The sequence below is a fragment of the Phyllopteryx taeniolatus genome, chromosome 17, assembly GCF_024500385.1.
Source record: "Phyllopteryx taeniolatus isolate TA_2022b chromosome 17, UOR_Ptae_1.2, whole genome shotgun sequence".
NCBI lineage: Eukaryota > Metazoa > Chordata > Actinopteri > Syngnathiformes > Syngnathidae > Phyllopteryx > Phyllopteryx taeniolatus.
The window spans coordinates 5654737-5680784 of record NC_084518.1 but is presented as its reverse complement, the minus strand read 5'-3'; the positions used below and the strand labels follow the sequence as shown (position 1 = coordinate 5680784).

General features: G+C 42.5%; 2 protein-coding genes across 3 annotated transcripts; both read left to right on the top strand.

Annotated features, from left to right (window-relative positions):
• Positions 1–38: 38 nt before the first annotated feature.
• hnrnpl (heterogeneous nuclear ribonucleoprotein L) lies at positions 39–20982 on the top strand. Of its 2 annotated transcripts, XM_061752897.1 has the most exons (14): positions 39–163; positions 611–729; positions 7441–7678; positions 8031–8118; positions 9652–9746; positions 9822–9894; positions 17202–17237; positions 17458–17526; positions 17610–17860; positions 17948–18069; positions 18484–18685; positions 19098–19155; positions 20182–20277; positions 20386–20982. In XM_061752897.1, exons 1-14 carry the CDS (start codon positions 80–82, stop codon positions 20445–20447), a joined length of 1593 nt encoding a protein of 530 aa, XP_061608881.1. In that variant the 5' UTR covers positions 39–79; the 3' UTR covers positions 20448–20982. The 2 variants fall into 2 exon arrangements, with proteins under 2 accessions (XP_061608881.1, XP_061608882.1); XM_061752898.1 differs by lacking the exon at positions 611–729 and having other exon boundaries at positions 67–163.
• A 146-nt stretch (positions 20983–21128) lies between these two features.
• On the top strand, positions 21129–25132 carry LOC133467718 (interferon regulatory factor 2-binding protein 1-like). Its single transcript, XM_061752896.1, has 2 exons — positions 21129–23424; positions 24927–25132. Exon 1 carries the CDS (start codon positions 21690–21692, stop codon positions 23400–23402), a length of 1713 nt encoding a protein of 570 aa, XP_061608880.1. The 5' UTR covers positions 21129–21689; the 3' UTR covers positions 23403–23424; positions 24927–25132.
• Positions 25133–26048: the final 916 nt, after the last annotated feature.

Here is a 26048-nt window from a genome sequence, read left to right as displayed (position 1 = left end):
CGTTTCATTTGAAACGTGAAGTTACATTGTCCCATTGCTTGTGAATGCAACATTAATCTAGCACAAGGGGCAGGACAACATGGCTACCGCTGCGGGCCGATACTACGGAGAAGGCGGCAGAGCAACAAAACGACAGAAAACCGAGGACGGAGGGATGACAACGGTCGGGCAAACCTTCTTGTCGCACTATTTAGTTGTTAATACAATTATTTATGTCATAAAATGTGCCTTTAGACGCCACTATATAGAAAATTCAGACCCTCGACTTCGGTAGCCAAGAAACTAGCCATTCTAAGCGAACACAATTGTGACCGTACACTATTTAGCAATTTCAAGGTAGTCCGTTTCCTGAGCAAAGTAAATAATTTAGTAGAGCGTGCAGCAATGTTAAAACATTGATAAAACCCGGAAATACCAGATCAGTTGTTTGTTTTCTAGGTTTAACGTCTAAATCAACAGTCTACCGCTAATGTGTAATGCTAACACCAATGCGAGCTCCATTCAAGGGACTCACATCGGGCCTAGTTTCGCATGTCGTGTTTGTTGGAGAACTAATTTCCCCACATTGCACGTCGTTTATCGAGCGTCACTGTGCTGGAATTATTTTCAGGAGGGCTACGATGATCCCCATAAACCCCTACCCTCCCCGGTGGTGCACATCAGGGGCTTGGTTGATGGTATTGTGGAGACCGACTTGGTGGAAGCCTTGCAAGAGTTTGGAAGCGTCAGGTATTCATCCTCTAGGAAATACGCCGTAACGTAAAAGGTTTTGTGTTATTGTACATTTCCCACACCAGTGGTCCCAAGTCCTAACCTTTTGTCTTGTGTACGCCTTTACTCATACATGCTGATGATTCTCAAAAAGTAGAACACAACAGATTATTGAATGAAATTTTATCTCCTTAATTTGAACATTTGATTTGCAGGCATTGTCTCCTTTTTAACTCAAATTAAAAACAAAAATAAATAACATGTTGCCTTGAAAATAAATATTATTATCAGAATAATATGAAATAAAAATAAATAAACCTGCCCTTGTTTTATATAACTCTTATAATGTTTACTGAGTGTTATATGAACCCTCTCTTGAATCTAGAACAACTGGACGTTTCAGCCATTTATCCATATTTGCCTTGCGGCTGTTTTGATTTTGGCATGGCTGTGCCACAGGCTATTGTCTCCACAGGTAAACTAGCTGTAGCGCACAATTTTATTAACAAGCTTATGAAATGACTGAGAATATTTACTCATCATCTTGGAAATAAATTGTTTAGTATTTTCACGCATGGTTGGGAGGGTTACTTTATGTATTCCGATACAGTTATTTGTTACCTGTTAAAAATGTTGCGAGTAAGTCTGACTGGTTGTATTTACCCACTCGTGACGATCCAAACGACCGATTATCGAATCAATTTGATCTCTTCCTTCTTGTACTAACCCAAATTAATAATCCAACAAATGAAAAATCAAATTTGAATTATTTGAAAACTATCTGTAGCCCTCTTTAATTCCTGTTTGCTGTTTTTTGGAGGTCGCAGATTTAGTCACAATGTAGACAAAGCGGGCTGTGGGCACATTTTCCCACTGGGGAAAAAAGCAGTTGCCAAAACTTCTTTTGTTAGTTTAAAATGACTTACTTTATCCCTCGCCATGGGAAAAGTGTTTAAGGAGTTCTCAATGCTGAAAAAAAATGTACTCCACGCTGGCTGGCAACATTTTGTCTCCTACCAGCTAGGTAGCTTAGCTGCTAGTTAGCGGTAGCTCTTGTTAATCATGTGCCACGATGTGTTGAATGAATCTTGCATAACTATCCAATTCATCTGCCGTGGTTGCAGTCTGCCATGAACATTCGTGCAGCTACTCCTCACGGGACTCTTCGTTTTGGGGAGATTCTTTCCTCAGGGGAGAAGGCTCCATGATGCGTTGCATATTATACGCAACTGTCCAAATGCGCGCAGTAAATCAAAACGCGCTGGAAGCTAACAAGGACATGGCCGGATGACTTGATTCATTCCAGCTCCTGTCAGAATAAGATGCGTAAATTCATTGGCTTCCAGTTGAATGTGAACATTTTAATTCAATTTTTTTTAATTGGAATTCACAAATTGAATCAAATGGTGAATACATTCTTCTTAGCCCAAATAGTTAGTGATCCATGTACCATAATATTAAAGTAATGTAACTTGATTACTTACTTTTAAATACTTTAGGATTATCCAACTACCAAATGTGCTAAACAAATGACAAAAGAAATGAAATATCAATACAATATGTATTTATCTGGTCTTTTTGGTCTTATGAATGTTTAATATGCATGGTTTCGGAATGTAGGAGGAAGCTGGAGTACCCAGAATTCTAATCCAAAAGATTATTTTATTGCAGCTACATCTGCTTGGAATGGTGTTTAACTGTCACCTCAAACCAATGAAAAGCTTACTAGAACAGTGACTGTGAAAATACATCTTTACAGCATTTTAGTGGCAGTTGGTAATGTAGTTTTGACTATCTTAATTTTCCAATTTACAAATGCCACTGCAAGATTTACACTGAAGATAAGGTTTTGACTGTGAGCAATTCATTTAATTTTTTTATATGTTTTGACATGAACAAATGTAATTTTTGTTCCAAGTACAAGTAAAGCTAACACTAATTTTGCATTACAGGCCAATACTTGTAGTTTAACATTCTGGTCTTATCATAAAGCAGAGCTGACAAATGTTAGGGAGCATCCGTATTTTGTTACGGAAATTACTGCACCCTGACTCGTTATGGCCGTAACACCAATTGTTCTGGATATTGGGGGAGAAAAAAATACAGCGTCCGACATTACCGGCCAGTACGGCGCTGTGTCTGACCATCGTGACGAGGGAAGAAAAAAAGGCTCCTTGGGGGTACGCTATTTGAATGTAAGGTAATGTTCTTGACAAAATTTGGAAAATATGGAAATTCAGGCAAATTTGGACAAATTGTTTTGGAAGTGAATTTCTACAGGTTGGCAGCTATGGTAAAGCATACTTTGCTCTGCAGATAGTCCCCTTCAGTATTGGAACTTCAAGGTCAATTCCTTTGTTTTTGTTGTATACTGAAGACATTTGGGTTTCAGATCAAAAGAAGAATGAGACAAAAGTTCAGAATTCCAGCTTTTATTTCATTGTATTTACATCTAGATGTGCGAAAATACTCGGGACAGAGCACCTTTTGTTTGAACCAACTCACTTTTCAAGTGAGCAAAAGTATTGGAACATACATTATTAAATTAACTTAAAGTAAATGATATGTAATATCATTTAATATGTAAACTGCAAGCCTGCAACCCATTGACTTCACCAGACTGTTGAAGTCTTCATTTTAAATGCTTTTCCAGCCCTTTACTGCAGCCTCTTTCAGTTCGTTTGTTTCTGGGGGTTTCTCCCTTCAGTCTCCTCTTCAGGAGGTAAAATGCATGCGCTATTGGGTTAAGGTCCGGTGATTGACTTGGCCAGTCTCAGACCTTCCACTTTTTCCCCCTGATGAAGTCCTTGGCTGTGTTGGCAGTGTGTTTTGGGTCTTTGTCTTGTTGCATGATGCTTCTCCCGATTAGTTTGGATGCATTTTTTTTGTAAATTGCCAGACAAAATGGTTTTGTAGACTTCAAAATTCATTCTGCTGCCACCATTATGAGTTACATCATCAATAAACACTAGTGAGCCTCTTCCAGAAGCAGCCATGCAAACTCAAGCCATGACATTACCTCCACCATGCTTCACAGATGACCTTGTGTGTTTTGGATTATAAGCATATCCTTTCTTTCGCCATACTTTGGCCTTTTCATCACTTTGGTAGAGGTTAATCTTGGTCTCACCAGTCCATAAAACCTTGTTCCAAAACTTTTGTCTCATCTCTCTAGTTCTTTGCAAAATCCAATCTGGCCTTCCGATTCTTTTTGCTGATGAGTGGTTTGCATCTTGTGGTATGGCCTGTATATTTCTTCTCTCGTAGCCTTCTTCGAACAGTGGATTGTGATACCTTCACCCCTGCCCCGTGCAGGCTGGCATTGATGTCACTGACTTTTGTCTTTGGGTGTTTCTTCACAACTCTCACAATGTTTCTGTCATCAACTGCTGTTGATACCCTTGGCCGACCTGTTCGACGTCTATTGCTAATTACACCAGTAGTTTTTCTTTTTCAGAACATTCCAAATCGTCTTATTGGCTATGCCCAATGTTTTTGCAATGGCTCTTATCGATTTTTTTCCCCCTCTTCTCTCAGCTTCAAAATGGTTTGCTTTGCTTGCTCTCTAGTCTTCGTTTGCAGAACAGCCAATGCAGTTTTAACAGGTGAAACCCAGTCAAAAACACGCGCTATCTAACTTTTAAGCAATCAATCTAAAAGGCAACAACTGAGCAACTACAAACCCATTAATCACATGTTTCAATACTTTAGCTCACTTGAAAAGTGGGTGGGTTCCAACAAAAGGTGCTGTGTCTCGAGTTGTTTAAAACATGATGTAAATACCATGAAATAAAAGGTGGCATTCTGAACTTTTGTCTCATATTCGTTTGATCTGAAACCCAAATGTCTTCAGCCTACACCACGCGGAACTTCAGTCAAGTCAAATTGAGTGAGTGAAACAATAAAATACGTCTATACCAACATTGAGGCAGCTACGAAGTTCAACGGTGGGTTGCACTCTTGCACTTCACCAAAGGTCAAACTAGCAACTTTACATCACAATGAATTGGGACAAAATTCACAAAAACGTATCACAGTATCTCACACACTATCCTTGTGCTTCATCGGTGGGTAGGTAAAGGAATCAATGTTTTATAGTATTTAGTATTTAGATATATTATTAGATACTCCCAACTTTGTACTCTTACTCATAGAGCAAGCATATAGAATGATTGTTTAAACTTTATTCCCATGGGCTCACCACCTGTGGGAGGGGCCATAGGTGTCGGGTGCAGTGCGAGCTGGGCGGTGGCCAAAGGTAGGGACCTTGGCGATCCGATCCCCGGCTACAGAAGCTGGCTCTAGGGATGTGCAGTGTCTCCTCTCTGGCAGGGAAGGAGGCCAAGCTGGTGTGCGAGGTCGAGAAGTTCCGACTTGATATAGTCGGATTCGCCTCCACACACGGCTTGGGCTCTGGTACCAGTCCTCTTAAGAGGGATTGGACTCTCTTCCACTCTGGAGCAGGTGTGGGTATACTTATTGCCCCCCCCCACCCCCCTGGCTCGGCGCCTGTACGTTGGGGTTCACCCCGATGGACGAGAGGGTAGCCTCCCTCCGCCTTCAGGTGGGGGGACAGGTCCTGACTGTTGTTTGTGCCTATGCACCAAACAGCAGTTCAGAGTACCCACCTTTTGGAGTCCTTGGAGGGGGTGCTGGAGAGCGCTCCCGCTGGGGACTCAATCGTTCTGCTGGGGGACTTCAATGCTCACGTGGGGAATGACAGCGAGACCTGGAAGGGCGTGATTGAGAGGAACAGCCCCCCGATCAGAACCCGAGCGCTGTTCTCTCATTGGACTTCTGTGCTCATCACGGATTGTCCATAACGAACACTATGTTCAAGCATAAGGGTGTCCACACGTGCACTTGGCACCAGGACACCCTAGGTCGCAGTTCGATGATCGACTTTGTGGTCGTGCCATCGGACTTGCGGCTGCATGTCTTGGACACTCGGGCGACGAGAGGGGCGGAGCTGACAACTGATGACCACCTGGTGGTGAGTTGGCTCCGATGGTGGGGGAAGATGCCGGTCCGACGTGGCAGGCCCAAACGTATTGTGAGGGTCTGCTGGGAACGTCTGTCAGAATCCACTGTCAGGAGTTTCAACTCCCACCTCCGACAGAACTTTGCTCATGTTCCAGGGAGGTGGGGGACATCGAGTCAGAGTGGACCATGTTCCGCGCCTCCATTGCTGAGGTGGCCGACCGGAGCTGTGGCCGTAAGGTGGTCGGTGCCTGTCGTGGCGGCAATCCCCTAACCCATTGGTGGACACCAACGGTGAGGGATGCCGTCAAGCTGAAGGAGGAGTCCTTGCAGGCCTTTTTGGCCTGTGGCACTCCTGAGGCAGCTGATGGGTACCGGCTGGCTAAGCGAATGCAGATTTGGTGGTCGCTGAAGCAAAAACTCTGGTATGGGAGGAGTTTGGTGAGGCCATGGAGGAAGACTTCCGTACAGCTTTGAGGAAATTCTCGAATGTCTCAGGAGGGGGAAGCAGTGCACCATCAACACTGTGTATAGTGGAGATGGGGCGCTGCTGACCTCGACTCGGGACGTTGTGAGTCGGTGGGGAGAATACTTCGAAGACCTCCTCAATTCCACCGACACGCATTCCCATGAGGAAGCAGAGTCTGGGTTCTCTGAAGCGGACTCTCCTATCTCTGGGGTTGAGGTCACCGAGGTGATTAAAAAGCTCCTCGGTGGCATGTCCCTGGGGGTGGATGAGATTCGCCCAGAGTTCCTGAAGGCTCTGGATGTTGTGGGGCTGTCCTGGTTGACACGTCTCTGCAACATCGCGTGGACATCGGGGACTGTGCCTCTGGATTGACAGACTACGTCTTTTGGCTGGCCTGGGAACGCCTTGGGATCCCCCTGGAAGAGCTGAAGGCAGTGGCTGGGGAGAGGAAAGTCTGGGCGTCCCTGCTAAAGCTACTTCCCCCGCGACCCGACCTCGGATAAGTGGTAGAAAATGGATGGATGGATGTTTAAACTTTAGTCTTGGCAAATCTTGGCAAAACAATTGCACCTGTAAAGTTGCCACACAGACAAGATATACATTTGGAATATTTCTGCAGAGTTCGTGAAATATCAAAATGGACATTTTATCTTCAGTTAAAAAATACTCTGAATGGAAGGCCACGGTTTGCAGTACTCTCAAACGCCAGTGGGGGATGCCTTGCCTGCATGTTTAAATATTAAACAAATAGTTGATTGCTGTATTTGCATTCCGTTGTCGATCTGTCCCAGCTTGGTCTTCTCGGAGAGAGGGTCGCTATCTTCAAAAGAAGGAAAGGAGTCTTTTGAAGATGGGAGTCAAGATTTGATGGGAAGCTGCTAATTAGGTTAAGGTCCAGCAGGCGTACGCCAGGCGTCCTTTTAGTGACTGTCTCACAGCAGGGCGGCTTGGAAGAATGCAGCTTATCAAGTTGTGGGGGCGTCACCATGGCACCTCAGGTTGCGGGAGCATGTCTGCTACACAGTACACCATCATTGCAGCAGACCCTGCAATGTGACTATTGTGCACACGTACATTGACATGACATGACAATGCGCAAACTAAATGTCGTGCAGCCCTAATAATAACCTTTTGGATTAGAGTCGAAAAATAAATGTCTTTATTCTTCGTTAGGGTTAATGAAATTTTAAAATTTCAATGTCAACCCCCTTTACTATGGCTGTCAAGATTGTTGTATTTTGTAGCTTCTAACCAATATGGATTGTACTCTCCCCACATAGTTCTGTGGTAATGATGCCCAAGAAGCGCCAGGCCTTGGTGGAGTTTGAGGACATGAATGGATCCTCCAGTGCTGTTACATATGCAGCTGAGAACAAGGTTTACATTGCAGGGCACCCTGCCTTCATCAACTATTCCACTAGCCAAAAGATCTCGCGGCCAGGAGACTCAGACGACACCCGGAGTGTGAACAATGTGCTGCTACTCACCATTATAAACCCCATCTACCCCATCACCACGGTAATCTAAACTTCAAACCAGTGTAATACGAGTGGTTGTGTTTAATATAGTTTGCAGATACAACATTGAAATGCAGTAAAGGGCTCTGATAATTTTTTACATTTTTATGTGACAGTTATAAAGACTTGCTTTTTATATAATTTATTTTCCTTTTTTTGTTTGAAAGTGAACAATTTAACCGGTTTTGCTTTATGTATGGTTATTGAGCCATAAAATAAATATATTATTTTCATTATTGAAAATAAGGGTATCATTCCCACTCTGGTCCGATGTGGTAATTTAGAGGGGTACTTTGGGCATGCTAGGACTCAGGAGTGCTTTTTTAAAAATGATTCAAACTTTACCTCTACAGGATGTGTTGTACACCGTATGTAACAACTGTGGTCCTGTACAGCGGATCGTCATCTTCAGAAAGAATGGTGTTCAGGCCATGGTCGAATATCCTTTTGTATTCATGCTCTTTTTGTAGACATTGTTTATGTAGTCATTTGTGTAAATCTGCAATATCCTTCTTAATATTTTATGATTCATATTGACTGCTTTGAAAAAGGGTCATAACAACAAACCGGGTAGTGACCCAAGACATTTGCAAAGTACTCTCATACATGCAAATCAGTTGCCTTTCGGCGAAATTCGCCGTTTTGAACTCAAAGTAGGCCATTTACGTGAATCGTATAGATCCGATGAGTTTTTCGTACTCCTTGAATGCTGCCAGCTAGCGGTAACATTACTTTCACTCCGTTACAATTATATAAATGTCGCTCGATACTATTATTTCTCAATTATTGCTTATTCATTAACTATTTTGTGCGCAGACTATGACTTTGACTTCCGCATTGGGTGCTCTTTGTGGCAATCTAATTTAAGCGCTAATGACGTTTAAGTCTCGTTCACCAATCAAACGACAAAAGTTTTTTTTTTTGGGAGGACTACTTTTTACTTGAGTCACATTATTGTCAAGTAACAGTACTCTTACTTGAATACAATGTTTGGCTACTCTACCCACCTCGAGACATCTTCTATTGCTACTCTTACGTTTCAACATTTTTGCTCATCAGATCAGCCAGTGTCGTATTTGTTGCACTGGTCTTTTGTATTTTCGCGTTGAGGTGATATGAGTCGTGGCCCTGGTTGAGGTCCCAGCGGAACCGCGACGCGCATGTAACATCGGTGATAAGAGCCGATCCGCTAGTACATCTTGTATTAATTAGGAAACGCGCCTACAATTAACTAATTAGTTTGCGGATGTTAATGTTAAATGTGTAAAGCAACGGAGCAATGTTCGGGATTATGTCACAACACAGAATTAAGTAACTTCAAATTCTGAAATGGCCAATGGAAACAGAAAAATATTGTACTTTTTATTTTCCTGGAGGATGCATTTATGAATTGAAGGATGAATTAGCCTTTGAACTTGGTGATAGTGAAAAATGAAGTGAAACAGACAATGATTTTAGTCAATTCTTTCCCAGAATGCTTAAAGAGGAGGATGCTGTTCATGTGGCACAGCTTGCAGCAGGCATCAGCTGTAGGTGGAAAAGAGCCTGGCTCAATTTGGAGGTCAAAACAAAAATGCAAAGAGATGAGGCAAATTTAATTTGAATCTTAAATTTGTACATCAACATGCACTTGAGCGGTGTAAATAAATGTTTTTCTGGATGAAGAAAATTTGTTGATTTTGCCTTATTGTACTCTTCAGAGTCTTCCAGATTGCTTCATGTATGTTAAAATTAAAAACAATTATCTGCGGGGGCCTGGGGGATCCCCCCAGACCCCCACTCCAATGTTTTTGTTTTTTTTTGGTTCACCTTTTTCATGCCTTTGGTGTTTGCATATCTGACTCTACATATTAACTTTTCACTTCTTGTAGGTACCAAACATATTTCCCTTTATAGTGAGCTTCTGCTAACTGCAGTCAGTGACTCAGAATTGTTCATGTGCTCAAACATCACCTTAACTTACAGTTGCTACATTTGACTCAGTCCAGAGTGCCCAGAGGGCCAAAGCCTCGCTCAATGGGGCAGACATCTATTCTGGTTGCTGCACACTGAAGATTGAATATGCCAAGGTATGTGTAAAGCTTGAAATGTCATAATTAGTACAAGTAGAGATATTAGTGTTTCTTTTGTGACAAAATCCACAGCCAGCACGCCTAAATGTCTTCAAGAATGACCAGGACACATGGGACTACACTAATCCTAACCTGGGTGGCCAAGGTAGGTTTGTCACCATTCATTCCCCTTTCTACTTCCGCTTTACCTTTCATGCCACTAGTTTTAGATGTTAGGTCCCTCTACTGTGGGAATATTGCCTTCGATCACATTATCGAGTTCTTTCACTCAACAAGCTCGTCAACCTTATTGTTCCAAGGCATTATTCTTGTGGTACAATCACCGTTTTATTCATTTTCTTGCTACACAGCAGGCAGAAAGTGAGGGCATGAGGAGTAACCTCATTGGCAGCCAATTATTTTGTCCAATGCATGAGTACAGACCAGTGCACTCCAGTCACCGTACCATGCACAAGTACACCATTCACCACTTAGGTCCACATTCCCTCAAGAGCATGAAACAGCTGCACAACAAAACATCCCTGCCTTTTCCCGTCCAGTAAATACTTGCAAGTGTGCTCATTCTATCAAACATATTGGAGATTTTATTATTGCTTGAATGAAACTAAGGTTCCCACAAAATGGAGTCTGATGTCAGTACCTTATGTCTAGTTTGTAGCCAAAAAGGATTTATGCTTAATCTCTTAATGCATGGATCAGATTACAAGACGAATGGTCTCTCACGATGGCACAATGTCAGACTACTGCCATGAAATTCTGTCGTATCTCGGTCAAACATTGGCAGCACTACATGACATTTATTACGATATAACTGTATCCCGTATTTTACGATCATTGGGCTACATGATCATGTTGTCAAATCAAACACTGTGGGGCAGGCAGGCAGGCACCAACAACGATTGCAGCAATGTATTGGGTTTGGTGGGATGGGGACAGGGGAAGTGGGAGGAAACGTCTGTTGTTGCCACTGGGTGCTGCGCAGAGGAAGTTTTGGCCTGTCTATTCTTCGATGAGAGCTTGACGTAATGTTCACGTACTTTCAATACGGCCCGCAAGCAGGCAACATAACGTTATGTAGCTAGCTAGTGCTAGCACTAAGGTTTGTACATAAACATGCCGGCGTTCTGTCGATTCATGCTATAATGCTTTGGTAAACATTGGTTTGTGCGTGTGAATAAATGTTGACAATGGTGAGCAAGTACGTTGACAACCGCAAGGCGCCGGTCGCAATTGGCAATCCTGTTGGTTGACGTCAACGCATATGTTGGAAGGTTGTCGTTCATATGTCACACCGCATGGAAGGTATCAAAGATTTTTGTGTCGTAGGGCCAAATCGTCGGCTGTGGATTATGTCACAGTACAGAAGTATTGTTGTTCATGACAAAATATGTTTTTGGCCTGATCTGGGAAATCATCGCAATAGCAAATCGGGCCAATATCGGGGCTAAAATCCTGTAGTCTGATCCAGGCATAATTTAGCATTCCATCTACATGATAGAATACGATTACACAAATTATTTTGCTGGCAGCTGTCCACTGCCTCATAGTACTGTTACGGAACGTGGTTTGTAACACTAGATGTTTTTATGAGCATCATAGTATGAAGTTCATATTACGACAATGGCATGAAATTACTTTTTAATGTGGTTCATATATCATTTTGACAAAGTTATATCCTGGCCAGTACCGTGAAGGGATTGTGGTTGTCATGTTGCATTGCAATAAATAGCCTGTTTAAAGTGGTTATAAACATTCTAATCAATACTGTTAAGTTACATGAATAAAGGATGATTGATTGATAAGCACGTTCTTTGCATCCCATACATTTAACTCCCTTCAACAGATTGGTTTTACAGTATGGCCTTAAAAGGCATGAGAACCTAGTTTTCGACATATTCACTCAGATGAGAAAAACTCTATGAATGAAAACTACAATAAACTTTTTTTTTTTTTTTAACATGCACTGGTTTATATGAAAAGTAAGGACATGACTTTTTTAGAATTATTTTTCTGTGATATTTGTTTAACATAGACTGGACACTGTTCAAATTATATGCTGTGATGTCAAATCAAAGTTAAGGTAGCAGCTCCATACCATCCTCTCCAAAGGTATTTGAACGGCAAGGTGAAATCCTTTGTTTCCTGTTGTATAATGAAGACATATGGGTTTCAGATCAAAATATGAATATGAGACAAAAGTTCAGAATGCCAGCTTTTATTTCATGGTATTTACATCTAGGTGAGGATAAAGCGGTACAGAAAATGGATGGATGGATGTTAAACAATGCATCTTTTGTTTGAAGCCACCCACTTTTCAAGTGAGCAAAAGTATTGCAACAGACATTATTAAATAAACTTAAAGTGAATAACATTTAATATTTGGTGGCAGAACCCTTACTTGCAATAACTGCATCAAGCCTGGGACCCATTGACTTCACCAGACTGTTGCATTCTTCATTTGAAATGCTTTTCCAGGTCTTTAGTGTAGCCTCTTTCAGTTCTTTGTTTCTAGGGGTTTTTGCCTTCAGTCTCCTCTTCAGAAGGTAACATGGATGCTATATTAGGTTAAGGTCTGGTGATTGACTTGGCCAATCTATGACCTTCCACTTTTTCCCCTGGTGAAGTCCTTTGTTGTGTTGTCAGTGTGTTTTGGGTCATTGTCTTGTTGCATGAAGCGTCTCCCAATTAGTTTGGGGGCATTTTTCTGTAAATTGCCAAACACAATGGTTTAGTAGACTTCAGAATTCATTCCGCTGCTACCATCATGCGTTACATTATCAATGAGTCAATCAGTGAGCCCGTTCCAGAAGCAGCCATGCAAGCCCAAGCCATGACATTACCTCCACCATGCTTCACGGATGAGCTTGTGTGTTTTGGATCATAAATTGATCCTTTCTTTCGCCATACTTTGGCGTTTCTATCACTTTGGTAGATGTTAATCTTGGTCTCATCAGTCCATAAAACCTTGCTCCTAAGCTTTTGTGGCTCATCTCTGTTAGTTCTTTGCAAAATCCAATCTGGCATTCCCATTCTTTTTCCTGATGAGGGGTTTGCATCTTGTTGCATCTTGGCCTGTATATTTCTTGTCTTGAAGTTTTCTTCAAACAGTGGATTGTGATACCTTCACACCTGCCCTGTGGAGGTTGGCAGTGATGTCAGTGAGTGTTGTCTATGGGTGTTTCTTCACAGCTCTCACAATGTTTATGTCATCAACTGCTGTTGATACCCTTGGCCGACCTGTTTGATATCTGTTATTCAGTACACAAGTATTTTTTCTTTTTTGGAATACTCCAAATTGTTGTATTGGCTATGCCCAATGTTTGTGCAATTAGGGTTGGGCATAGAGAACCGAGAACCGATCGGAAACGAGACAAAATTTTTAGTTCTCCCGGAATCGTCCAAATAAAAAATGTTGGTTCCCAGTTTCGATGCCTAGTCCGCCGACCCCGAAGAAGTGGGAAACCAACGAAGAAACGGCGAAAACCAACAAAGAGCGTGCATGAAGACGTGCATGTGCCCAACGGCGGCGAACAAAAGTGTGTCTTTGTTAAAATTATTGACCAATCGCCTCAGTGCAACACTTGAAATAAGATTATATTGTGCAAAGGAGGCTTTCACAATGTGTAGCGTCTGACATGCTCCCTCCCACTCCGAGCCTCTGCCTACACCGCGCGGCGCTTCAGTGGTCAACTGTTAATTGGGTGAGTGAAAACAATAAAACACGTCTATGCCAACATTGGGACAGCTAACAAGGTAAACGGTTGGTTGCAGATTTACACTGTTTTTAACGTTTATTTTAGTCTTCGAACCAATGTAAGAGCCGGAAAAAAAATGCTTAACATTGAGCTAAAACTTCACCGTAGCAACTTTACATCACAATAAATTGGGACAAAATTCACATAAACATCTCACAGAATCACAAACGCTAACCTTGTACCTCATCGCTGGGTAAGGAAAGGAGTCAATGTTTTATAGCATTTGGTTCCATCCATTTAAAAATAAAATAAATCACAGGTGCCGTGTGGTTACTTTTTGTGCCAAAATGCTGCGTTCCGGTGCGTGCCCTTCAAAATAAAATGCTACAAGCTTAAAACAGGAAGTCAAGTTAAAACTTGCACATATAAACCATTTGACGTGATAAAATAGTCCCAAATAATGATTTTAACAATCCTATATTAAACTTTTAGCTGAAATATTAATTGGTTATTAAGTCAATTGGGTCATAGGTTTGATATTTATACTGGTTATAAAGAACCCCGAGTCAAATGTTCATTTGAATCTATTGTGCGGGCTGCTAAGAAAATGGATGTTTATAATTTGGACACCCTTTATTTAAACTATGCAAACTTTTTTGACCCAGCCCTCTAAAAGATTTGGAATCGAGAATCGTTTGGAACCGGAATCGCAATCGTTCAAATTCAAACGATGCCCAACCCTATGTGCAATAGCTTTGATTGATCTTCTCTCGGCTTCAAAATGGTTTGCTTTTTTCCCATATACATCTCTCTGGTCTTCATGTTTGCTTAACAGCAAATACAGTTTTCACAGGCGAAACACACAGTCTAAAACAAGCACTATCTAACGTTTAAGCAATCAATGTAAAGGCAACACCTTAGCAACTAGAAACACCCATCAGTCACGTTCCAATACTTTTGGTCACTTGAAAAGTGGGTGGCTTCAAACAAAAGGTGATCTGTCCTGAGTTTACATCTAGATGTAAACACCATGAAATAAAAGCTGGAATTCTGAACTTCTGTCTCATATTCATCTTTTGATCTGAAACCCAAATGTCTTCAGTATACAACAAAGACAAAGGAATTGACCTTGCCGTTCCAATACTTTTGGAGGAGACTGTATATTTGTTCCTTTTTTAGTCGGTACACTCCCAAAACAGGTTACAATCAAGCAAGGTTGGCTGGAAATTTTTTTTTTTAAAAACAAACTTGGCACTTTGTGAGGTGTCCAGTTGGGAGAAGTGTTCTATTACATTTCAGCTGCCTTTTAAACCAGAGGTACTCCTTGTGTCCTGGCCATGCAAACCCATATACAGGCTTACCTCATTTTCCAAGCAGACACATGCTTGCCAAAGACACAACAACTTCGACAGCGACAATAGAACAGCACCCAAAGCCATAACTAATGTAAATCTACTCTTCGGGACACATCGGACACAGTGGGACAACAAACACTGGAACACAACCTCAACGCAGTACTTCCTCATATCAAGTTCATCGACATCTCTTTCTCCACTACAAGGGACTGACAAGGGGATCCATTTTATTTTTTGGGGTGATGGACAATCACCCTTTCATTTTGAGGGACAAATATTCAAAGGCCACGCAGACACCTATACCCAACACAGACCCATCTTGATACGTTGATAAGCATCCACCACCACCTGTTTACCAGTACAGCACATCTCCAGATCCTTGAGGAGCAACCACTTTTGTCATAGCACATTGATGGTCTGGGCAGGTTGTTGTCGGCCACACTTCCTAGCCCTGGGGCCCTTGGGCTATTCCTTCTGTAACACTACCACAGGGATCCACAGAGGAATTGTCAGACACTCAGCTGACAAGGGAACAGATGACAACACATACTGCAGCAGACATCAGGAAAAAGAGACCCTTCTCTCGTTGCAACAATAATACAGCATGCCTCCACCTTCCTGTGCGAACACATGACACTACAACAAGCTGAATATCCACGGCTGCATACAGTGCGGAACTGCCATCACAGCACATCATCATGCAGATATACTGTCAAGCACTAGATGCCTCTTCTCTTTTTCTACAAGTGACCAACCGCCATTAAACCAAATCAAAGCAAGCAATATTTCCATGCCCAATTTTACACGAGAAGAAATATCCACGGGGGGGGGCCCATGAAGACACGAGCATGAAACATTCAGCAAGCATACAAGTACAGATGCAAACAGATTACAAAAATCCTCTTCCAAAGCGCTGCATTTTTGGACTGGTATTCTGTTTTTCCCTTTACCTTCCCACCCGTTTCCCTTCTATCTGTGCTGTTCTGTTGTTTCATTTTCCTTTTTTTTTCTGCACTGGCCCACAGTGATGCCTTTAACACCTCCCGTGTGATGCAGGTTTGGCTCAGTGTGTCTATGGACAGACAGCCCACTCTCAAATGATGCACTAATCCTGCTTTGTGGTCTGCACGGTAAGCCGGAAATGCTTGTCATAGCAACTTTGAAAAAATAAAATGAAAAATCAAATGGCAGCAAGCACAAACCAAGCATGGATTTGTGGATGTACTTATCTATGGTGGTGGGGATGCAAAGAAGGAAGAAAAGAAGAAGAAAAAAAGAAATGGAGAATGAGTTGTCCTTTGAGGGTAATATCCTTGCTGAAGACTGCCCCCTACTGCCCACTGTGTCCAATACTTCATGTATGGTCCTGTAAGTACTGCTAAATGATAAGTTGATGTATTGGTTAAAAACTGACAGTTACTTTGTACCAAAATCAAACTTGCTGTTGTTTACTCAGTGCTGTTGCAAAGTAATAGCTGATAGCAGTAATAAACTGACAAACTGGCAGAATTAAGAGACTACCATGTGGATGTTTAAGACATTTAACAACTGTAATATTATTTGAATAAAACTGATATACAGTGGCGTTAAAAAGTACTGCCCCCGTCTCAGGCGTATATTTTTTTCAGTTTCTCCACTTTGTTTAAGATCTTCAAACAAATGTACATATCAGACAAAGATAAACCAAGTAAACAAACGATTTTAAATGATGATTTGGGGGGGGAACTATTCAAAGCAAGAATATCTCCACAGAGATGACTCATTGCCAGTTATAGAAAGCACTACATTTCAGTTGTTGCTGCTGAGGGTGGCCCAACCAGTTATTAGGTTTATGGGGCTGTTTTTGACAGTGGGCTAGGAAGCTTTGAATGTTCCCCCCCCTCTTAATTAAAATAACAATTTACAAACATTTTATGTTTTCTTGGGTTATGGTATGATATTTACATTTGTTTGGCAATGTTAGACAAAGTGGGGAAGCTGCAAAAAAGAAAAAAATAACTTTGAGAAAGGGGCCTATACTTTTTCATGGCACTGGAGCTCCAGTTGGATTAGGTAATATGGTGGAATCATAATTGTGATTGCAAGAGAGGATTAACCTTTATTTGTGTTAAAAGAAATAATTTTGATGTCATAGAACAAATTGGAACTGCAAATGACTGCTGTATTGTGCTTAGAGTAAATGAGATCCTCATAAGATCACATCATTAAACTGCTGCATACTGGAAATTTGTTTTTTGATCATATTGATTCTTTTGTTATGCAAAGTGTTGCATACCGGTAATTTGATTTTGTTTTAATTACAATGTAATTGTCAGCGCTGTTGAGAAACGGTAACATTATCAAATGTATGTTTTTTTCCAGTTGCAACTTTTGATTTGACATGTATCTGTGTACCTGCACAGATGCTGATGGTGAAGGCAATTGGAACAGTTCACAAGGTGTGTTTGCGTTTTATTAGAATGGCAGGAACAAATAAATCTCCATTATGTCATGAATTGGGTTACAAAATCATACCTTTAATCAAAGTTTAAGACTCGAGCTCCTTCTGTTGCATGTCAATCACCTTACATCCCGTACCACAAAGTCACCACTCATTTACCAGCATGATATTTCATCAGAAAACATTTTCATAGGCATTTATGATTGTACCTTATGTAGATCCTAATGGAAACTCAAACAAACGCCAGAGACAGCCTGCTCTTCTTGGGGACCACCCACCTGATTATGGTATAAATCCAGAAAACAATTTCAAGATGATACGCAAATTATGAATACTGATGATGTTGATTTCCCCCCTACTTATGATAAAGGTGGCCCTCAGGGAGGCTATCATGGATACAGTGATGACAGCTATGGGCCGCCTCCTCCCCACCGAATGGGGCCAAGTATAGGGGGACGTGGTCGTGGTAATCAGCGCTACGGTGCTGGATATGGGCCGCCACTCCCCGAATACGGCCCCCATGCCGACTCGCCCGTACTTATGGTATATGGTCTTGAGCCCTCAAAGATCAATGCTGACAAGGTCTTTAACATCTTCTGCCTCTATGGCAATGTGGAGAGGGTGAGTGCAATAAAAGCGCTCCTCTTAAGGATTTGTTTGAAGGGAATTCATTGGTATGTTTTCAACTGCATATTCTTATTCCTGCAGATTAAGTTTATGAAGAGCAAACCCGGAGCCGCAATGGTCGAGATGGGTGACTGCTATTCTGTGGACAGGGCCATCTCTCATCTTAACAACAACTTCCTTTTTGGACAAAAACTCAATGTCTGGTAAGGGCAGTAGTCTTAAAATGTTTCATCTTTTTTTAAAAAAATGAGTCTTTACCACAGCCCTACCGATTAATGAATCAGCTGGCCGATCTAATCAGCCGATATTAGCCCTTTTCAAATAGGCAATTTTTTGTCATTTTTTCTTAGACATTTACACATTACAAAATAAGATAAAGATAATGACATTCCAACAAACAAAAGACAACAACAAAATCGTCCCGATTTTTGCCGAATTTTCTGTAATTCATGTTTTATTGTTCTGTTAAGTGACCCAAATGTTATTTAATGCAATTACAGTAAAGGCATTCTGATTCAAATATTGGAATTGCATCGGCATTAAAAACAGAAAAAAAATCCATGATCATTACTATTATCAAATTCCAGACACAAACCTCTTGTCTTTCCTTGGTGTAGTGTGTCCAAGCAGCAGGCTATAGTACCAGGACAGAGCTACCAGTTAGAAGACAACAGCAGCAGCTTCAAAGACTTCCATGGTTCTCGCAACAACCGCTTCACCTCACCAGAGCAGGCAGCCAAGAACCGAATCCAGCACCCCACAAATGTCCTACATTTTTTTAATGCACAGCCTGACATCTCTGAGGAGATCTTCAACCAGGTCAGAAAAGCCACAAAGCTTTTACAGTGTATATATAAAAAGTCTCCACACCCCTGATCAAATGCCAGGTTTTTGTTTAAAATAAATAAAAATTACCAAGATAAATTTAAAAAAAAATGTTCCAGCTTTGTGACCTATAACCTGAAACAAGAATAAACTGAAATCTTTTAAAGGGGAAATTTAAAAACAAATAAAACTCATAAATATGCACCCCCTGAAACTGTTACTTTGGTGCAGCACCTTTTGGCTTTTAGCTCATTTTAGTAGTTTAGAAGGTTTAAAATTACTTGGGCTCATTTTTTTTAATATCACAAACCTGGCATTTGAACAGGGTTGTGTAAACCTTTTGTATCCACTGTAGCTTGAGTATCGTCAGTATTGTCATTACCTCAGAGCCGTGTTTTCCTTCTAGGTCTGCGATGAATTGGGAATTAAGAGTCCTTCAAGTGTGAAGCTTTTCAGTGGGAAGAGTGAGTAATTGGCATTCGTCTAAGATGTTTTGTTGTGCATTAACTGCCATTTATTTTCATAATTGTCAACAGCTGGTTGTTCTCCGTGTCATCCAAAATCAGATTTTAATACTGTACATGAACTCAACGGCATATATTTAGGTTGAGAATTTGAGTTCTGGGAGTATATGTCTGGTGTTCACAGTAAATGCACACTTTGCTGGGGAAGAAGCGTTATCGAGCTTATTACCTTGAGTGACACACAAACATACAACAGCCTCTGTTCCAACATTCACGAATGAGTGTGTGATTCACGCATCCTCCATTTTATAAAAGATAGCTTTCAGTGTTTACATGGAAACAATGCTGGTGTTTTCAGAAACTTCCACCTTGAGACGTGTTTGTTTTTGCTCTCTGGAATGCTGTTGTCACGAATATGTCGTATCATACTGATGAGTAACCCAAACGACACTATTTAATAAAATTAGAATTTGGATATAGTCGCTGTTGGGTGTCACCCTCTTAATCCAAATTGATCCGGTTGGTAGTCCTCATGTGGGTCTGTTCTTTTTTTTTTTTAACCAATTATTAACCATTTACGCATTGAAAATGATTGCTCTCCAGAACGAGATGTTTAATAACTCAAAATCTGCCACTTTTATTATTTCCTGAAAAATGGTTTCGGAGATTCTAGGATTCCCCCTGACCGTGACAATATTGTACATTCTTGAAGGGATTGATACCATTATGAGCTTATCTACACCCAAAGTTCTGGAAACAAAACATCCTCAATATCATGTCAAACATAAATCTATAGGAATAAAAAGCATTGTACAGTATTTATATAAAAAAGAAAAAAAAAGAAAAAAATTATTAGGCTTGTACTCATTTTACCTTGCTAACTTTACCAACCTTAATTGTTTTCGTATAATTGACTGCCTAATAGTGGATGTGCCTCATTTGCCACAATATAGTATACATAACTACCAAAGAAATGACAACCGTTTGGTATTTCAATGTAAACATTTGTTTCGTGTGGCACGACAGGTGAGCGAAGTTCCTCAGGCTTGCTCGAGTGGGAATCCATTAATGATGCCATGGAAGCCCTGGCAATGATGAACCATCACCAGATGAAAAACCCCAGTAAGTATTCACAAAAATTGCAATTCCCAAATGTTACTTTAATTGTCTGAACTTTCACAATGTATGTATGTGTACAATGTCCCCCCCCCCCCACCTTTCTTTTTCTAGGTGGACCTTATCCTTACACTTTGAAGTTGTGTTTCTCAACCACTCACCATGCCAGCAGCTAAATACATCCCCTTTAAACAACGTGTCACATTTTATTTCTTTGCATAAACTATAATGTAGTTCTGTTCTTATGTCCCATTAAAAGTATTCACTCACCGTTGACACAAATAGGATTGCTGTGCTTTACTATATTATTTTTTAAGTGATTACAGTATTTCTTTTCTTTTAGATATATATTACAAAGCCCACAATCTAAAATATTTCCATGTAAATCCAGCCTTTTGTTTTCAAATAAAGATGGAATGCACATCGAAAGATAAACGTCCACGTAAGGTATTTATTAGCAAACTGGGTAGTGATTAAATTGCAGTTTTCTGTTACGAAAAAAAAAAAAAAAAAAAACTTTGTTGTCATTTGGTTGGTTGTTGGACTACAGCAAATGATCAGTTTTGAATTCATGTTAACACTTTGGAAATAAATATAGCATCTGGAAACACTAGATAGTTCAGTTTTGCAGCAGTGAACCGGGACCAAGTGGGAAAGTGTGACCATGCACTACAGTAATACACGATACATGTAATAAACATCTCCAATACAGCTCTTTAGTGTTGTGTTTCAATGTTTGAAATGTGCTAGGATTTTGGATCGGGAACTTTAAAGTACTTGACAATATTAAAACATGAATTGGAAGCACTTGCAATTTAAGTGTATTGTGGCTCAAAGCAAGAGCAGGCTCAAGTGTGCTACAGTTTTTGTTTTTGTTTTTTTGCTTCTTTCCAAGCAACACGCGTTAAAGTGATATTACTGACTCTTTGGCTAGCTAAGTACAATCTGATGACTTCAAAGTTGTTACCTCTTAAATGAAGGGGATCCGATGTATAGCCAAGAACTTCTGTTGATATTCGTAATAAAGTATCGATCGACTAGAGTGTGTTGATACCAGTTGTACTGGTTTACGTGGGGCAACACGCATGTTGGTTGGAAGGAAATTTGGACGCATAGAACGCAGACGCCTACAAGTCCCATGATGCCTCGGGCCGCGAAGTACGTAGGTGTTTCCGGTGTCCTGTAAGATTTTACTTCCCTCTGCTCGGATCGACGCGAACAACACCAAGAAAGAAGACGTTCCAAACTAGCGAACGCCCTAGAATACAGTCGTCCGTCGAGCTCCACTTTGTTAGGCGAACATTGCCAGGTGCGCAGCATGTGGTGAGCCGTGGCCGAAGAAGGAAGAACAGCAGGAAACGTTGGTCGCAAAGGTTCAGGCCTAGCGAAGAAAGTTTGGTCGAGGGCCTGTAAACAACATGTCGTCCTCGTCGCAGCCCTCCTCGAGACGCCAGTGGTGCTACCTCTGCGATTTACCCAAGATGCCCTGGGCCATGCTGTGGGAGTTCAGCGAAGCCGTATGCCGGGGCTGCGTCAACTACGACGGCGCGGACAGAATCGAGCTCCTCATTGAAACCGCCAGGCAGCTGAAGAGCACGCATGGGGTTCTGGAGGGCAGGTCTCCTGGCCCGCAGCAGGGCAAAGCCAGCACGGCCGGGTCCGCGGAAGCCGGGCGGCTCGACAGGGGCAGGGGCGAGTACGGCGTCGCGTCTCGCCTGCCGAACGGTCTGCACAGAGCTGAAGACGTGGCGCTGTCGGACAGCAGCCGGCAGAGCCCCAACGCCCGCAGGGCGATGGCCGGGGCAGTTCCGAGTCTCCACGGAACGATATCCCACGCTTTGATCGCTCAGGGCTTAGTCGCGTCCCCGCACGGGCTCCTCGCGCCGATGTCTGGCTCCAGACCGGGGGCCGCTCCCGTGGCGGTCTCGGCCGGCCCCATCATGAGACAGGCCGCGGCTCTGGGCGTGGGAGCGAGCACGTCTGCCCTGGTGGGCATCGACCCGGCCGCGTGGAGGAGCAGCGAAGCGATGGCGGACCTCAACGAGGTGGCGCGCAGCAAGGTGGAAGGCTGGCCCAACAAACCCAAAGTGGTCAGGGACGTTCTCGCGGCGCTCAGCACCTGCGTCCCTTTTCCGGTGCGCTTCAGGAAAGAGCACAATCTGATGGGGCGCGTTCTGGCGTTTGATGCCGGCGCCGCGCCGGACTTCGAGCTCAAGGTGTTCGTGGAGTATCCCGTCGGCTCCGGGATGATCTTTTCCGGAGTTCCGGACCTGGTCAGGCAGATGTTCCGCGACTCTGCCAAGGACGCCGGGAAAGCGGTGAACTCCGGCTTACGCTACGTGGAATATGAGAAGCGGCAAGGCACCGGAGACTGGCGGGGGCTGTCGGAGCTGTTAAACGACGGCGTGCGTCTGTTCAAGGAGCCGCCCATCCCCGAGGTTCTTCCGCAGCCGGACGCCGGCTTGCCCGTGGCGGTCGCCGCGCGCTCCGTCCAGGCCAAGAGCGCAACTCGGCGCCGCAAGGCCTCTCCGGGCTCCGAGAACGGCGAGAGCGACGGCAGACCCGATCACCCGTCCCGGGAGGTGTGGTCCAGAGGCGCTTACCCGGGCATGGAACCTCTCCCGGGAATGGACGGCCCCCCTCGTTTACACAGCCAGCCCTCGCCCATGTCTGCGCTCATGGGCGTCGCCGACAGCCTGAGCTCCGGCCAGGCGGCCAGAGACAGCCCCGGCGTGTCCTCAGCGCACACGTCCGCAGCCGGACGCGCCGCCGCCGGCAGTCCCTCCGCCGCCACCGCCTCCACCTCTGTCTCCCAGGCGTCCGTGGGCCCGAGCGGCGGCGAGTCGGCCGGCGGCGGTCAAGGCGCCCTGCTCTGCTGCACCCTCTGCCGAGAGCGTCTGGAGGACACCCACTTTGTCCAGTGTCCCTCCGTCCCACACCACAAGTTCTGCTTTCCCTGCACCAGAAGCTTCATCCGCAGCCAGGGCCAAGGCGGCGAGGTGTACTGCCCGAGCGGAGAGCGCTGCCCCCTGGCTGGGTCCACCGTGCCCTGGGCCTTCATGCAGGGGGAAATCTCCACCATTCTGGCCGGAGACGGAGACGTGACAGTAAAGAAGGAGAACGACCCTTGACGTCGCCGTCCTCCCAGCAGCGGTACGACCGGATAGCTTCGCTCTTGTTTTGAACGTGCTGTTCAAAAGCTGCGTGTACACAGACAAAATATTATTTAAAAAAAAAAAAAAAAAAAAAAAAAAAAGCACCGATTCCAGGTATTAATATCCTTCCGCTACTGGCCTTACTTCAGCGATACCAGGTATTAATATCCTTCCGCTACTTTGAGGTATCGTGAAGGGCTGCTGATAACAGCCACTGGCATGGAGTAAGTCCTCCGCACTGCAGCAGGTTGACACATTCAGAGAGAACAAGTTATTTTGTTCACAGCTATGTCATTGTGTTCATTTTAAATTGTATGTATCAAAAAGTACTAGCGGTATCGGGACTCTGTATCGGTGAGGGCTGCTATTGTTTGGGGGGGGGGCGGGGGGGATAAAAATAAAATGGTATCGAGCGAAAAGTATGCGGCTCAATTAAAAATGCGTTTTTGTCATCATAGCTGAAGCGTAAAACAAATGATTAATTTTGTCATTGGGTCCTTACTGGCATAACAATGAAAATTTAATTCAACAATAGCATTTACCCTTGTGTTAAATAAAATAGCACATCCGCCTCACTGCTCTGAGGTTCAGAGTTCAAATCCCGCCTGCGGCCTTCCTGTATCCAGTTTGCGTTTTCCCTCCGTGCTTTGCTTAGGTTTTCTCCGTTAGGTTCATTGCAAAATCGAAACTTGTCCTCAGGTGCGAGCGTGACTTGTCGTTTGCCTCTTTGTGCCCTGCGTTGGCCGGCAACCAGTCCAGGGTGTACACCCGGCTTTTACTCGGTCAGCTGGGATAGGCTCCAGCTCAACTGTAACCATAATTTTGTATTTTTAGCTTTTATTTATTGTTGACATGAACAGATTCTCATTTGCAATGTCAACTTGGCGTCTGACGGCAGAGTAAAACGAAGCAAAATACAAGACAATACAAATGAATATAATAGAAACAATAAATACATAAGACAATGAGGAATACAAGGTTCATAACAGGCTATAAACAGATGCAACGATCATGTAAAGTATCCCTCGCTAACTTTTTAAACGATCAACCCAAAGTAGGGTGGACTTCGGAAACAAAGTTAATAAAACTTGGAATGGCGAGTGCGGGTGGTGGTATGCATGGTGAGCAGAGAGTAAAGAAGCTAATGATATGTGGTATAGAAAGTGGATGGATGGATATTAGATAACAAAAAAAAAGAACAAATTCTATCAATGTTTAATGTTAAGGGGTCATTGGTTTGCAGGGGGGGGGGGGGCGCACCGCCGCCGGCATCCCTGGAGATTCAGATCGCTTATAGTAAGGTTTAAAAATGTAAAGCTAATTCGCAAAAAAAGAAAACAAGTAATTTTCTTACGAGATGGTCTCTTGTATAAGCTCTCACAGCTCTCCCAAAAATGTATTTCCTGCAAAACAAATGTTGATACTGAAAAGGTAGCCCATGTTGGATTTCCAGTTTACATTAACCTTTCTTATCGTTCTCATCCTCCTTTTCTCCTCCAGTGGATGATTGATTGATTCCAAAGCACTTCCCTACCACGTAAAGCAGAGGTTTCCCTCTCTGCAGTTCATCATGTGCCTCTCAGGACCGAAGAGCTCCCACGTCGAAGAGGACAAGACTTTGCTTAAGGACACAACATGACTCATGCTTTTCATCAGGCCATTTTCCAAGCACACCCTTTTTAACAAATAAACAAAAAAAAAGACAGTCTTTTTTTCTTTCATTTGTGTATAATTTTGGCAAATATAGATGGATCACATTGATACTGATCGTTTGACCGACAGTTGCTCCAGAAACAAAAAACGAAATGTCAAAAATGTTCTAAAAAGAACTATTTTCCTTTTTAAAGCCAAGGAACTAATGTAATCTCAACGTCTCATTTGTCTGTCAAATGTGAATTTCCTTTCAATATGGCTGTAATTTCTATTTTTGATACAATTCAAATTGCATTCATTTTTGTTTTGTTTGTAGTACGAAGACCAAAGATGGCGTCATACTCAAGTGTCACTTTTATTTTAGTGGTGTATATATTGTATTCGCTGATAACCATGCCGCCACTCACTAATTTCTCTCACAAACGTAAGGTTTATTTACTTTCTGAAATATGTAATAGGTAATTAGCGCCACAGTCTTAAATGGTTAAACTTGTGATTTCAATGGGTCAATTCTACAGTAAATTACAGTAGTAGTTGAAATGTTGCCTGCCTGTCTTTTACTGTTTATTTCTGTCTCAGAAGTGCAACAGATGCTCAGATGAAAAGTTTTTTTTTTTTTTTTTTTACAAACTTTATTCAATAAATACCAAACAAAACCCACACCACTGTATACTCATTTGCTCAAATTATATACCGTGACATGAAAAAGTATTTTCCCCCTTTTGATTTCTAGCTTGTGTGTGCAATTTTAATCAAAATTGTTTTAGATCATACCAATCTTAGTATATCACAGAAAATCCAAGTAAAATATAAAATGTAGTTCTAAATTATTTTAAGGGAGGTTGAATCAAAATAAACATCTCTCCGAACAGTACGATGCGGGACAGTTCTACACCACCGAAAAACTGGAATAAACACGATGCGAATTGCTCACAATCAGAACTAAGCATGATTAACTTTATGGTGGCA

Coding starts and splice junctions, on each gene's coding strand:
- hnrnpl (XM_061752897.1), top strand. CDS start 80: ATGGCTACCGCTGCGGGCCGATACTACGGAGAAGGCGGCAGAGCAACA. Junction 730..7,440: donor CAAGAGTTTGGAAGCGTCAG/GTATTCATCCTC, acceptor CTCCCCACATAG/TTCTGTGGTAATGATGCCCA. Junction 17,861..17,947: donor TCTATGGCAATGTGGAGAGG/GTGAGTGCAATA, acceptor TTATTCCTGCAG/ATTAAGTTTATGAAGAGCAA.
- LOC133467718 (XM_061752896.1), top strand. CDS start 21,690: ATGTCGTCCTCGTCGCAGCCCTCCTCGAGACGCCAGTGGTGCTACCTC.